The sequence below is a fragment of the Benincasa hispida genome, chromosome 10, assembly GCF_009727055.1.
Source record: "Benincasa hispida cultivar B227 chromosome 10, ASM972705v1, whole genome shotgun sequence".
Classification (NCBI taxonomy): domain Eukaryota; kingdom Viridiplantae; phylum Streptophyta; class Magnoliopsida; order Cucurbitales; family Cucurbitaceae; genus Benincasa; species Benincasa hispida.
In genome coordinates, this window is record NC_052358.1 from 33,956,097 (window position 1) to 33,971,935 (window position 15,839).

The window sequence follows — 15,839 nt, forward strand, 5'->3', positions numbered from 1 at the left end:
TCCCCCATCCTTGCCCCCATCCCCACCATTTGAAGGCGGGGATGGGGGCGGGGATTCCCCGCGGGAATCCCCTATTATATCCACGCGGGATTTCCCATTTTTTTCTTTTAATTTTTTAAGCTTGGGCTTGATTTTGTGGACTTAAATTTAGAATTTATATATTCAATATTAGGCTTACAACAAAATCTATAGTACATTATAAACATACATATAAATAAGTTATTTTATATATTATAAATATATAAAATATTAAAAATATAACTATATAAAATCGGGGCCGAGGGGGGATACATCCCGTTCCCCGGACGGGCCCCAAAAAAATTTCTCCATTTGATCCACATCCCCGGTCAAACCGGGGATTCCCCGCCCCAATAGGGACGGGCCCCGCGAGGAATTTTGCCAACCCTAATTCAAAGATGTGAGTAGAGGTTCTTTCAAATTTTCACTAATCCATTTATATTCTATATAATTTGTATTAATTTTCAAAACCACTTCAAATGTGTGTGTGTGTTTTTTTTCTGGAAAGGTATTGAATTCATTAAAGATAACGAACCTCTCCGATTGAGGTCAAGGCACAATCAAAACACAAATAAAAAAATAAAAAAACCACCACCACATAGAAAACCACACAACTCAAGAAAATAGAACCCAAGAGGAAGAGCCAACATGAATCTCCTAAATCGAAAGCCCAAGTCCAGCAAAGAGCAACATCGAAGACACAATACGGCTAACCACCTTAGGAGGTCGCAAGTTAGCCTTATGAACACAAAGATCATGTTTCCTCCAAATATGATAAATATCAGCATACTAGACTATTTTCCAAATCTTATACCATAGTCGATTGTCTACACTCATTGACAGATAGAGTCAAGCTTGTCTCAATGAAAAATCTTATGTGAACACCATCCTCGTGAAAGCATGCACTAGCTCTCCATATAACATAATTAACAGAAAAAATCAAAGAATAAAGAGAAAAAAAAAATACCTCTTTGGTCTCTAAGTTTTGGGTCTAGTATTTCTACTTTGCCCCTAGGTTTTCAAATATTACACATTCAGTCTTTAAATTTTGAGTTTTGTTTCAATTTTGTTCCTAAGTTTCAAAATGTTAAAATTTTATTCTTGAAATTTGAATTTTGTTTTAATTTGGTTCCTAGGTTTCAAGATTTTATATTTTTTACCTCAATTTTTCTGTTAAAAACTCACTTTCAATCATTGACATCAATTTCTATTAATTAATTATAAATAATTACGAAGTGAAATTTTAAATTTAATTTTAAAAGTGATAAAAAGTAATGAAACTTAATTAATTACACTTCTTTTAATAATTTTTAATTTATTAACATAAATTAATATTTAATACAAAAAATGAGTATTTAATAAATAGTCGAGGTTAAAAATGTAAATCTTGAAATATAGAGACCTGACTAAATGTGTAATATTTTGAGATCTATAGACTAAATAGAAAGTAGACTCAAAACCTTAAGATCAAAAATATATTTTTAATAAAAATAAATGGTCTCGAAACTCAAGGATGCCAGTACAAATTATATAGATACTAGAGATAATGAAGACACCGTGTGTCAATATGATCACACATCTGTAACCAATTCAACCAGCAAATCAGGCTATGAAAGAGGATCCAAAATTCATCCCGAAAAAGTAAAAGACTTATAAAGTAAAATAATTTCGGAGGTTTGTTAAAGAATGAGCAAAAAAGTTAAAATCAAGACGACATTTTCCGGTCTGGAGTCAATTCCAGATCCAGTTTGCAGTAGCACGATTAAATTTGGCAACAACCTTCCAATATTAATAATAATAATACTCCATTAATGCCGTATCTACAATCGCTTAAGCCACACGTTAGCTAGATTTTTTTTTTTTTAAAAAAAAACATTATAAATAAAACACAATACAAACAAGAAAGATGGTGTTTTAAATGAATTAAATTCACCTAGGAAACACAGCAACTCTTCGTCAAAGTTGTGGGTACCAAAAAAAAAAAGAAAAAAAGAAAGCAAAGAAAGATTCTGTGTTGTTTAATGACATTAATGGTGATTGAACAAAACCAAACATCCCTTACCCTCTCCATTTCCCCCTCTGCCCATCATTTATAAATGCTCTCATTCATTGCCTCCCACATTTGTCTCTGTGGCCCCTTTTTTCCTTTTTTTTTTTCTTTTTTATTTATTTATTTATTTTATGTTATTTTTCTTTAATTAATATTCCAACCTCCTTCCTTGTTGGGTTGTTTGAAACTTTAATGCTACTTCATTAATGCACCCAACTATTTCTCTCCAACTTTTTATTATTTTTTTTTATTTTTCTTCTTATTTTCTATCTCTTTGGATCTTCCCCATTGCCTTCTTAAACATTTTCTCTGTTTTAGACTTCTCACTTTTTTCTTCTTCATATTTGAATCTTCCTATATCTCTTAGAAAAGAAATGAAGAGACTTTGTGGTTTGCAACAGACAAAATTTTCCAGGTGGAATTGCATTCTCTTTTTTTTCTACTCAGAATTTCCCATTTCCAAGTTATTGAGCTTTTTCTACATTTTAGTAAGTTTTCAATGTTGTTGGTTTTTTGATAGCTCATTGTTTAACACTTGGAGAGTTCCTAACTAATGTATAAGTTATGTCTGTTGATTTGTAGTTTATTTTTCATTTGGGATTTTTGTTTTTGTTATTTTTTTTGGAACGAGATGTTGGTTCGGTTCAATAAGAAAGTAGTGCTCTGTTTAACTTGAGTTCTTCTTTTTGATTGAGCCGTGCCAATATCACGTGTTGTATCATTCATCATAAAAGAGTCTTATTCAAAAGAGAATATGTGTTGTGTGTTTTTTTTTTTCTGTTTTTTAATATTGAAAGTGACCAAAAAAAAGACTTCAATGTTCCTATGTTCCACATGTTACAATTTTTTTTAGTTTAATAATATGATGTGGGGTAAGGAGATTCAAATCTATGATCTCTTGGTTGAGAGTATGTATTTTAATCAGTTGAGTTATACTCGTGTTGATAGTCTATATATAGTACAATGTTGATGTGGATTTCTTTGTTTTAATATCGGGACTTATAACTAAGTAGTAATGTTGTAATTTATATAGTATATGTTCTCCTTGACATTATTTTGTTGATGTTAGATCCTATCATTCACGTTGATTCGCCTGAAAAGTTGTTAATATGCTGAAAGACAGATTCTCCAGCAATTTCTATTCATGGTTCTGATTCTAACATGTTATTTTGTCTCATCTCATGTCTCCTCTTTCTGTTTCTTTTTGTTTTGTTTGTTTGTTTTTATCTTTTAGTTTCTGTTGCAAAATTAGGTTCTTTACCATCGTTTAAATTGTATCAGCACCATTCTGCATTGAGTTGGCAATTCAGAACCAGACCAGAACATAACATACTATTTACTGCTATGGAGTGAACTTCATTTTTATGGCAAAGTTGATCTTTTACAAAGGTTTTCTTCAAAAGAATCTTCTGGAATATTGTTGTTTAAAGTTCTGCTTGACTACTTACTGCTTTTAAACTCATGCTTGACTACTTAGTTACCATTTACTGCTTTCAAAACTAGTTAAAGATGCAAAATTTTGAAGACACTAATGCTTCACTACTTTAAGTTATGGTCAGTTGGGTTGTTTTCAAAGATTTTAGAAGAGTTTTTGTCTTTCATACGGAAAATACACAGCAACCACAATATGTATGAAACAAATGGTGCTAAACTGTCAAGAATCCTGTTAGCTCTCTTTTGTATTCTTTCTCTCGTTAAAAATGAAATTTGATGCAAGAGGCTGTGGGGGGATCTGGTAAAGCCATGGTATTGAATTTATTAATATCATGTCTTTCATGACAAAAGGGAACTATTAACTTACACATTGCCCCTCATAGCCACAAAGAATGTGTTTTTTTTTTTTTTTTTTCCAAAGCTGCCGATTCAGCCTACCCTTGGCAAAATTGGAGGTGGCTCATGCAGCAATCTCTCTATTTGTATGTTAAATCTTTGTATTCTTACAAGATTAGCAAGCTTTGTCTATTACAGACAACAGTTAACAAACTCATCATCATTGTTTCTTCGTATGGAAGAAGTCCATGCAGTAACTCAGAAAGTGGCACTCCAGAGTACATTCTCACCTTCTCCGCACCGTCGATGGACTTCCTTGATCCTTTCAGCAGACTTGCAGATACCGCTACAACTCCAATCGAACGAAGCAATGCAAATGTTCCCAGCCTGAGCCTTCCACTCACAATCTGCACCAGAAAAGAATTTGCAACTCAAATCATGATACTCTCACATTAACAGAAGTCAGAGTTGGCTTCTAAATATGTAGAGTTTTAGTGACAGGGCCAACTATGTACCAAACTTTATCAGCCATTTGATTTGGTTTTTCTCCCAGTTCAAGTTTCAAATACATAATAATGTGATCCTGAAGGAAATTTGTTTTCCCCTAGGATGTCAGATTTACAGTACAAGATTATGGTTAGCTTGGTAATGTAAACTTTATTCTGGTCAAGATCTGCAACACCCACTGGATGGGAATTTCCTACCTTCAATAGAAGACAAATAGTAAGGGTCTCTAATTCTATTAAATTCCAATTATGATTTTGGTACGCAGTATCTTTCAACTGGGGCCAACTAACACTGGATTTGACTTCTGAACCAATATTCTTCTTCAAAATGGTTAGTTGGTTACCAAATTAGACCTAACTGAAATTCCCCTTCCATGGACAAATCCTTGCTTTTTTCTTACCTCGAAAAATAAGCATCATACTAGCACAATGGTAAGAGAAAAAGAATGTGGGAGAACTTTACCAGGTGGAGTACCACAGCAGAGTCGCCGATCATCAATATGTTCGACATCAAGTCCAATAATCCAGGAACCCAAGGAGACATCCTCGTTAGCATACTTGTGTAAAATATGCCTGAGATGAGATATAATAGACAAAATATTTGTTGAGATATATAATTGGACAATGAAAGACCATCTCTCAGTTTCATCAAGTGCTTGAAGCTTACTGGTTTATTGAAATGTAAGTAGCCAAATCATTTGAGATGGCATATAGTTGTCCCGTCGCATGACGGAAATATTTGTTTCCAGCTTCTCCGAATTTCCAATATTCTGGCTCATGGTATCTCACTCCCCTGAATGACAGTTGATCTAGTTTTAGCTCAATATTGACTGCAAAGTGGGAAGCAGAAGGAGAGAGAATCTCACCTTTGCGAAAGGACAGGACCAGATTTCATGCATCCAATGTATACTCGTGGCTTGGATCGATGTCTGACTAATGTCTGACCAAGCGTTCCTGCGACAAAGGATAGAAATGCATAAAGGAAACTCAATTTCCATTCAATTTTTATTCTACATTGCACTCAGAATCAGCATACCAATATTTACATGAACGTCATCATCGACTTTCACATAAAAGTCTGCATCCCATAAAGAAACGGCTGTAACAAAGTATGTCTTAGTTTTTGCTGATAATTCCAGGTAACCTTCAACATGGTCCTGCTCACAAATGAGGTAAACATGTGTGAAGAGCATAATTACTCGACGAAGTGAGGATTGAAAAAAGTGGCTTCTATAATTATTTTATACATGTGGAGCTCGAGAAACAATGGAAGATAGGTACAAAATATTACCAGCCTAAGGAGATCTCCATGCTTTTTATCCTCTGCTTCAATAGCTCTGTCAAGAATACCTCCTGATGTGGCACTATATAAGAAGGGGAAATTGCTTATTAAGTAAAGAACCATTTAAAGGAAAATGAGCATCAGCCACTCAGAGGCGTAATCTTATTTAGCTCAAACTTCTATCTATTTGATTCAAAGGATCTGTAAATCAAACTTCAGTCAATCTATGGCGGACTCCAATATTAATTACGTTATGAAAATTGGATAATAAAATCAGGGCATTCACATGCTTTGGCTTCCATTAAAAGCAATCAAACAGTTTAAGAAAATCTTCTTAAACAACTACTGCAGCAAATGCCAATCAGAAGTTCCATCATTTTATGAGATCTAGTAATTTTCTTGAGAAGAAGGCAAAGTACTTCAAACAATAAAGCATGCTTAAGCATTATTCAATGTCACCTAATTTGAACCGGACATTTAAGGGAATATGAAGAGGATAGGAAAGCGACCTATGGCCAATGACAAAGCGAACTATGATGCCTTTCTCTTCCTCCAACTTCTTTCTCTTTTCACCTTTTTTTAACAAAATGCAAAAACAGAAGCAACAGTCAGATGGAAGTAACAAGTATAGTATGAGATCAACTAAAATGAGAAAACAGATTAACATAGTTAGAAAGAATGATACAAAATCAGATAAAACCAATGAACAATTATGAAAAGTAAACAGGAAAGAAATCCAAACCTTGAGGCATCCAGGTAGCCCGAACAGAATCTCTTCTTTTCCTGCTGCTAAAGGCAGTATTGATTCCTACAACCATTAAATACTTTCTTCTTCCTGATGTATCTGTCTGCTTTGAATCTTCTGATAAAGGTGAACTGCTTTGGACTGATTCTTGTACTGACTTGGCAGCAGCTAATTCCATCCCTAAATTAGAAATTGTCTTATCTAATGTGCTGCATTTAAACACCTTGTAAGTTAGTTATAGATAAAGTGCATTCGGCTATTTAAAACTCCTTTCCCCCCAACAATAAAAAAGGACTTACTGTATAGCGTTATGTGTCTTAAAAACCTTGCCAAAGATGTCTTTAGATGAAAATTTGACTTCCTTCTGAGAGAGAGAGAAAAAGGAGGAGGAGAAGAAGAATTAGAATTTAATATGTGGATGCAGAGTAAGATTAATTACATTAGCAGGCTCATTATAGCACTGAAGAAACGAGAAATTTGGAGATGCATACAGTTTTAAGGTCACAACCCTCTGAAACAAATTTCAATTGTTCGGCTTCTACGGACGTTGTTCGTGCCATGTCTTTATGTTCAGGAATGGTCCACATCCTGCAAGAAAATCCATTGTTTCATCATCAGTCAGGAGTCATCTTCCTAAAAAGAAAAGAAAACAAAAACAAATAAAAAAGGTTCTTGGTACTCTAATGAACATTGAACATAGAGGATACATAGACACAGGAGATTCCTGAAGGATATAACAAAAAGGAACTTCAGCTTCAAATAACATTTATAAAACAAAGCTCCCTCTTCAATTATAATTTACACTTCAAAATCACTTTATTGAAAGAATTAATTTGCCCCAATACACTTAACCACCAATTCTAAATCATCATTTCATTCCATGCTGCAAATTGAAAAGTGGCTAGAATAGAATTCACCGCAAAAATTAGAAGTACTAGAAATCCTGTGGTAATATCAACCACAGTCTAGCAATTTGTTCATACATGGGAAAGAGAAACAAAATAATTAGAGTTACAGTAACAATAAGTTGAGTATGCAATTACCGATACTACTAATTCCTAGGCCATTGAATCACAAAAAGAGAGAAAAAGAAGAAAACATGAGACCCACCAAACTCCAATTCATTATTGAGAGAGAGAGAGAGAGACCAAATGAAAAAGAAGAAAACAAAATCTCAATACACGCGTCCTTTTGGATCATCCGAGTAAAGCAAGGTACGTCGTGAAAAGAGGATAAATATTCCCAAACATCGTGTCCTTTTCTGAAATCGGGAAGGAAACAAGCTTTGAAGTTTAAACAATGTAAATATTAGCACAATTTTAGTTCCAGAAAGGCACAAAGCTCAACAAGAATCCCAGAATTGAAAACTAAGCACGAAATCAAGAAACAAAGATTAAACCCATTTCACAGAGGCGAAAACAAACAACAAAAACTATTACCCAGAAACAGGAATTCGAAGTAATAATCGGAGTTTCAAACCTGTTGGTGAAGAGCATTCCAGAGCAAAAGCATCCCAAGCAAAGGAACAGAGTCCATTTCTGGGATATAACACTTCTTGAAGAATGATGATCCGCCTTGCTTTTCCAAGACATGTTACCTCGTCTTTTAACTCGAAACCAGCAATTTCGTCGGAAAAATAACCATAAGTAACAGAAGAATCAAACCGAATCGAGGCAAACAGACAAAAGGGAGGTCCCAAATGCTTGAAGTTCTTTGAGCAGAGGAGGAATTTGAAACAGAGGAAGAGAAGAAGGGTTGAGAATGAACAGTAATGAGAATAAAGCCTTGGTTTTTTTTCTTTTTCTCTACTTCTAGTTTGTTCGTTTCTTTGTCCCTTTTGCTTTGCTCTTTCTCTCTCTCTAACACTGTAATGGCAGAAAATGGATCGCGCCTTTGCAGAGAAGGCAAGTTGAATTGAACAGGGAGAGGTGTGAGAGAAGACTGACATGCCGTCATCTTTCTCAATACTGCCAAATTACCAAACTGTCCTCATAAAATGTTAACCTCCTTAAAAAAAAATTCATTTTCTTTAAGGATAAATATAGGGAACGGATCCAACACAAAGATCAAACCTCTTACTTTGACATTAATAGTACATTTTATATTTTAGTTAATCTAATCTTATTTTGGCAAAACTCATTTAATTAAATTAAAATATCATTCTCAGAGTTATTTTTTAAAATTTCTTCAATTTTAGTTTATATAATTTCAGATTTTGATATTTATTAAATTCAATCATACTATTAATTTATTATTGATTTTCTCAAAAAAAAAATTGTTATCTATAGAGAGATGTGTGTGCCACAAATTTCAAGTAGGTGAAGTGAGCTATTATAGTTCATTTATGTTTGGGGCTCTAGTTATAATAGTTGATGTTTTTAACTATTATAATCTACAATCAACTACAATATTACTATTTTAATTTTTTTGTTACAGTGTTTTTTTATTTCCCATTCGTCCTCTCTTTTTCCCTACCGCATTTACTATTTTCTAGTCTTCATCCCAAATATAGACTATCATAACTTATAAATTACCATAACACACGGTCTATAATAATCGCTGATCACGGGCAAATTTAGTATAGGCTCCCCTTAACTTTATTCTCTTTATATATATCATTAGTTAGCCCAATGGTAAATTATTTTGTTTATTTTTATAAAGATGTAACTTCAATAAATCTTTGACTTTTTAATTTTCTCTTCCACTTCTTCTTGGCTTCTTCAACTTCTTCTCCTAGTTTGTGATGTAAGTTTTTTTTTCTTCTTCTTTTTAAGTTTGTTATTTTATTTATAGGCATTTGGTTTTAATATTTCAAATCATTCTTATTTTTCATTTTAGTTTTTAAAATTTCTTCTTCAACTTCTTCTTGGCTTCTTCTTCAACTTATTATCCTAGTTTGTGAGGTAAGTTTGTAACCTAAAACTAATAAGAATGATTTGAAATATGAAAACCAAATGCATATAAATAAAATAACAAACTTACAAAGAAGTAAAAAATAAATTACAAAACTTACCTCACAAACTAGGAGAATAAATTGAAGAAGAAGCCAAGAAGAAGTTGAAGAAGAAATTTAAAAAATAAAAACAAAAAATAAGAATGATTTGAAATATTAAAACTAATTACATATAAATAAAATAATAAACTTAAAAAGAAGAATTAAAAAAAAAAAACGTACTTCTCACAAACTAGGAGAAGAAATTAAAAAGCTAAAAAAAATTAAAATGAAATTGAATAGTCATGTAGATGACTTCCTTCTTAATTTCGAGCTGTATTTGGTGGGATAGTGAGTAATTATTGTTTTTTTTCCGAAAATTGAAGGGTAAGGAATGAAAATGTAAAAATATATATCTACATTTATAAGAGTGGGGCTTGAAGCTAGATCCGAAATGAGCTGAAAGACAGATTTATCACTGAACTAGCAAATGGTATTTCTAATATGTTAGTTTAAATTTGTCGTAATAGTACAAACTACATTAGTACTAGAAGTTTTCCCTTTAAATTTTTTAGATAATATCTTTTTGGGCCCTTAGGTCTAGTTCTCATTTTATTTATAAGTTTTAAAATGTAACATTTTTAGTCTTTAAGTTTTTATTTTAATTTTACTTTAGTCTTTAAATTTCAAAATGCATATTACAGTTTTACCCTTGACAGTTGAATTTTATTTTAATTTTGGCCCACATTTCAAGATTTACACTTTTAACCTAGATTTTTCACTAATAATTATGAAGTAAAACTATTTAAAATAATTTTAGTAGTAATGAAAAAAATAGTGAAAATTAAAACTCTTTTAATTTTTTTAAATGAACTAATAGATATAACATTAAATATTGAAAGTGAGTTTTTGTGAAAATTCAAAGTTAAAAGTGTGAATCTTGAAATTTAAGGACCAAATTAAAACAAAACTCAAACTTCACGGATAAAATTATAATTAATATTTTGAAATCTAGGACTAAATTAACTAAAAGTGCAACATTTTGAAATCCTATGACTAAATGAAAATTAGACCTAGAACTTAGGAATCAAATATGTACTTTTCTGTAAATTTCATTTGTTTCTCACCAAAACACTTAAAATATTTATAAAGTTGGAATATAAACAAAGACATCTTGGTAATGTTGTAGAATAAGTTATACTTTAACTAGTTGAACTAATGTCCATGTTTGTATCATTAATCACTTTTAATCTCTTCATTTCCTGGTAATATAAAACTATATCTTACATCTTAATACAAACAATGCTAGCTTATACACATTAGTAAGAATACGTATTAACCTTTTGATGTGATTTGCATTTAATAGTTAAACATATTGATAGTTTTGACATGTTTCTTTTTTTTTTACAGATGTCGAAAAATTGTTGCACTGTAGAAGAACTACTGTCTTGAAAGCAATTACGATACGACGTCGGTGCTAATCGCTGTGCTAATTTTTCCCTACGGTTAACACAGCTTACAATTTTAGGCGTGCACTTGCCAAAAATGGTTTGGAATCAATAAAACTTATACTTAGAAAACAGTAGATCTAGAGGAAAAGCATATGAATAGGAAAGATAAAAGTTGCTCTCTCTCTTTCTTTTCAAAACTAAGAGTTATTTAAAGAAGAGGTAAGATCGGTTTCAAAAACAAAAAATCATTGTGAAATTAATTTTAAAAATGGTTTTAGAATTAATTGAAATTAATTCTTGGAATTAATCACCAACAATTAATTGGTGTCTTTTCTTTTGCTATCTTATTCATTCTCAACAATCCCCCACGAATGACTGGTATAGCAAATTAAAAAAATATATATATTTTATAAAACTTGTTTTCTAAGCAAAGTTAGGAGACCAAACCTAAACATCAATATCTTGATGATTTGAATTGATGCATAATGAAAATGAGCAACAACTTTGTTAGAGAGAGTGAGTTATCTCTTGAACTTTCAATAACTCCACATGAGATTGTTGGGGTTGATGTCCTAAATCTTGTGGATCCTGTAGTTTGTAATTGTAATATACAAACACTTTATCTATTTAATAAAATATGAGATATTTTATTCAATATTTAGTAGCATTAACCCATAAAACAATAAACTAACATCCAAGGTTATCATTTGTAGTTTAAATATGTATGTAGAGACATACAGGTGGATTATGTTTAAGTGATAACCCAAATGGTCTTAGTAGATGGATAAGATTGGTTACCTTATCCTGGTGACACTATGAATATGACCCGCTTGGTAGATATTACAATTGTTGTAAAGTGTTACAAATGATCTGATCTTGATCATTCATATAGAGACATGTGAGTGGAGATATTCTATACAAAAGAGTTTGTATAAGACTAGGTCACAAAATGCCTAGTCTCATTATATAATGCCGTTCATAATAGAGACATACATTTCACCAGGATGACCATATGTGACATGACCTAAATCCTGAGTGAGTTGTGAACTCCTATCTATGAAGGCTGTCATTTGCTTTATATGAGTGAAAGTGGCCAAATTGTTGACTCAATAAGCTTACCATTTTAGGGATTTGTCTAATTAGGGAGTTGGGAACACAGTTACACAAGACAGAATTCACTCATTTCCTAATGTCTGGGTAAGTAGATAAATTGCTCCCTTAAGGGCTAATTCCAGGGTTTGAACAATGTGATACCACACCATCTCTTAGCCCAAGAGAGGTTGGATCATAGTTGGTAGTGGTACTTAAAGAGTTAGATGTAATTATAGGGGCAAAACAATAACTTTGGCCTAGCTATACTTACGAGCAATTTGTGGAGGGTCATCCCACTGTTGACTGGTTATATCTAATGGAGACAGAAATATAGTTGTAGTGCAAAGAGTGCAGCTTTCGGTCTCTAGTGAAGTGACCGACAATTAATGAATATTGAGTAATTTAACTAATGAGTTTAATTAATTATTTAAGTACCATTGGAGTTTCAATTTACAAGTCCATAAGGTCCCCTTTGTAGCTCAACTGGGAATATTGAGAATTAATTTTGGATTAATTTGAATTGTTCAAATTAATTGAGGGATTAATTATATATGATATAATTAATTTAAATCAATTATATGTGATATAGTTAATACAATGTATTTGATACATTATAATATAAAGTTTATTATGAGATGAATTAAATATTTGGATATGATTCAAATATTAATTATATGAATTGGATTCATATAATTGCATTAAATATAAATTTGATTTATATTAGATGTTATACATTATTGAGAGAAATACAACCTATAGATTGATATAATATAAACTATAAGTTATGTGTTATATTTTGGTATAACATATAGTTATATGATAAATTAGTTATTATATTTTTTATTTAAATTAAAATTAAGTGTTTAATTTAAATTCAAATTAAAGGGAGTGAGTTATTAAAAATAACTCCCATCCCTTTTTTCTCTTTTGTTTTTTGACGTGTGGGAGGTTAGTAGAGAAGTGGATCTTCTTCTCCCTTTTGCTATAGAAGTAGTTTTGGTCTATGATTTTTAAGAAGATCTCCCAGTAAGAACACACGTTCTCTCTTCTAAATCTCTTCCTCTCCCAAAAATTAGCAAAACCCACAACTCTTGTGAATTCTCAACTCCTACAAAGAATACAGAGGATTACCTCTTGGTGTAGCCATCTTAGATTGTTATTTTTATTCGAGGAGATTTGAAGAGTGGTGGGGTTGATGCATTAAATATTGTAGGGTCATGTAGTTTTTAATTATATCGTACGAACATTTTATTTATTTAATAAAATATTAGATGTTTTATTTGACATTTAGTAGCATTAAACCCACAAACCAATAAACTAACATCCAAGGTTATCATCTATAGCTTAAACTTGTATATTGGTTATCATCTATAGCTTAAACATGTATGTAGAAATATACAGGTGGATTCATGTTTAAGTGATAGCGTAAATGGTTTGTAGTAGATAGATAAGGCTTGATATCTTATCCTGGTAATACTATGAGTACGACCCGCTTTGTAGATATTATAATTGTTGTAAAGTGCTACAAATGATCTGATCCTGATCATTCATGTGAAGACATGTGAGCAGGGGTATTTTATACAAAGAGTTTGTATAAGACCGAACCACAAAATGACTAGTCTCATTATATAACGTCGTTCATAATTGAGACTTACATTTCATCAGGATGACCATAGGTGACATGACTTAATCCTGAGTAAGTTGTGAACTTCTACCTATAAAAGTGGTCCTTTGATTTGTGTGAGTAAGAGTGGTCAAATCTCTGACTCAATAAGCCTACCATTTTGGGGATTCGTCTGATTGGAGAGCTGAGAACACAACTACACAAGACGAAATTCATTTCTTCCCCGACGTCGGGATAAGTAGATAAATTACTCCCTTAAGGACTGATTCTGGGGATTGAACAATGTGAGGCCACACCTTCTTCTAGCTACAGAAGGGTTTGGTCATATTGGACTATGATTTATATTTATTAGATGGGGATCAGTGGTACTTAAGGACGTTATGTCAACTACAAAGGGGTAAAACGGTAATTTTGGCCTTTTTTGTCTTATAACCAATTTTGTGAAATGGTTTCGCATATTGCGCGGCTTATATTCCAATGGATAAACAGAAATATTTGTAGTGGAGAATGCAGTTGTGTCTTTAATAGAGTGTCCCGATCAGTTTAAAGGCATGTTGATAATTTAATGAAATGAGTTTTAATTAATTATTCTAAGTACCATTGGAGCTTCAAAGCTATTAGGTCCATGAGATCCTCTCTGTAGCTCAACAAGGATGAAATTGAAGAATCAATTTTGGATTAATTTGAATTGTTCAAATTAATTGAGGGAATTAATTATATGTTATATATTAATTTAATTTAATGTATATGATATAATTTATTATAATATATTTGATATACTATAATATAAAGTTATTATGGGAAATAAAATATTGAATATGATTCAAATATTAATTATGTGAATTAGATTCATATAATATTAAAATTTAGTATAATGAGATTATATTAAATACCATGTATTAAATGAGAGAATGAAAACTATAGGTTATATTGTATTAGTATACATATTAAATAAGTTATATGTTTATATTTGATATAACTAAAGTTTAATATATATTATATGATAAGTATTATCATATAATATATATAATATTTTATAAAATAAATTTTCTTTAATTTATTTATTTTAAAAAAATATTTTTGGAAGGAGTTGTAGTACTAACATGTGTGTGGGTGAGAGTGCAGAGGAGTTGTTATCTTCTTCTTCCTTTAAGTTTTACAAAAAAAAAAAAAAAAAAAAAAAAAAAAAAAAAAAAAAAAAAAAAGACAAAAATTCTCTGAGAAAAAGAGATCTCACCATCTCCTTCTCTCAATTTCACACCCTTATCCAAAATACTGCAAAGCCCACACCTCTTGCAGATTCTCTTCTCTTATAGAAAATACAGGAGGTTTTGATTGGTGGTGGCCAATTAAGGTTTCGAGTACGGTTGCACTTCGTGACATTTTAGAGAAGAGGATACACAAAGAAGATTGAATCTTCAAGGGTTAGTTCTTTCCTAATCTCTTTTCTCAAATTATAAATGCATCCTGTAATTTTGATTTAATGCATAATTTTTCTTTTGGTTTTCATAAAATTCAATGTTCTGTAAAAATTGGAATTTGGGACCGATCCTCGCTTCTGCAATGGGCCTTCACTGGTTCCTTCAAAGAGTTCGTGACCGGATCGTGAAGGAATTCGCAAAGTTTTTGGCTTCAAGAGTTAGTATGATCCAATCCCTTTTTCCTTCTCTTAAAGCATGCTGTGAGTTTTAGAATGAATACATAATTATATTTTGATTCTGTAAATTTAGTTGTTATGTGAAAAATTGAAAACTGGGTCGATCCCCACTTTCACTACGAAACTTCACAATTCCTTTAATTAGTATCAGAGCGGTGGTTTTTTGTCTCAATTTTTCATTTTTTCCAATTTTTTTTACAAGATTGATGGGTTTTTGCATTTTCTATGTTGATGAATGTATGAAATGAATGTGTTGCAATTTTTGGATGTTTTGGGATTGGATTTTGGTTTTACTGCTTTATTTTTTAAACATTTTGATTTGAAAGGGCCCAGTATTTTAGGCTCAATTAAAGCGATAGAGTCTGCAATTTAATCGTCCTATGTCGTTCGTGATCATTCGATAGATTTTTGGAGAAAACGAGGCCAAATTTGGAGGAATTTCGATTGAATTCGCAATTGTACTACAGTAGCGTTGCAACGCTCTGAGGCAGAAAGAACGAACCGCTTTGCACATGATTTGGTTCGTGGCTCACTTGGTTCGTGTCCGATTCGCTTGGTTCGAGCGATTCGTGATCGGTTCGGATGCTGGACGGTCCGGTTCGTGCGGCTCAATCCCGAATCGCTTGTTTTGAACCGACTAACTTTTATTTATGTAATAATTGGCTGCTTTTAATTAATTAAATTAATACAATTGTTATATTAATTTAATTAA

General features: G+C 31.9%; 1 protein-coding gene and 1 long non-coding RNA gene across 2 annotated transcripts; one reads left to right on the forward strand and one right to left on the reverse strand.

The window, feature by feature from the left end:
* Window positions 1–3,798: 3,798 nt before the first annotated feature.
* LOC120089250 (probable beta-1,3-galactosyltransferase 2) lies at window positions 3,799–8,339 on the reverse strand. Its single transcript, XM_039046672.1, has 11 exons — window positions 7,851–8,339; window positions 6,863–6,959; window positions 6,671–6,735; window positions 6,369–6,580; window positions 6,136–6,199; window positions 5,636–5,708; window positions 5,381–5,501; window positions 5,211–5,298; window positions 5,012–5,137; window positions 4,808–4,917; window positions 3,799–4,245 (listed from the first exon to the last, which is right to left on the reverse strand). Exons 1-11 carry the CDS (start codon window positions 7,961–7,963, stop codon window positions 4,097–4,099), a joined length of 1,218 nt encoding a protein of 405 aa, XP_038902600.1. The 5' UTR covers window positions 7,964–8,339; the 3' UTR covers window positions 3,799–4,096.
* Window positions 8,340–14,645: 6,306 nt separating this feature from the next.
* LOC120089233 lies at window positions 14,646–15,839 on the forward strand. Its single transcript, XR_005485098.1, has 2 exons — window positions 14,646–15,112; window positions 15,532–15,839. It is a non-coding gene; the product is annotated as an uncharacterized LOC120089233 (long non-coding RNA).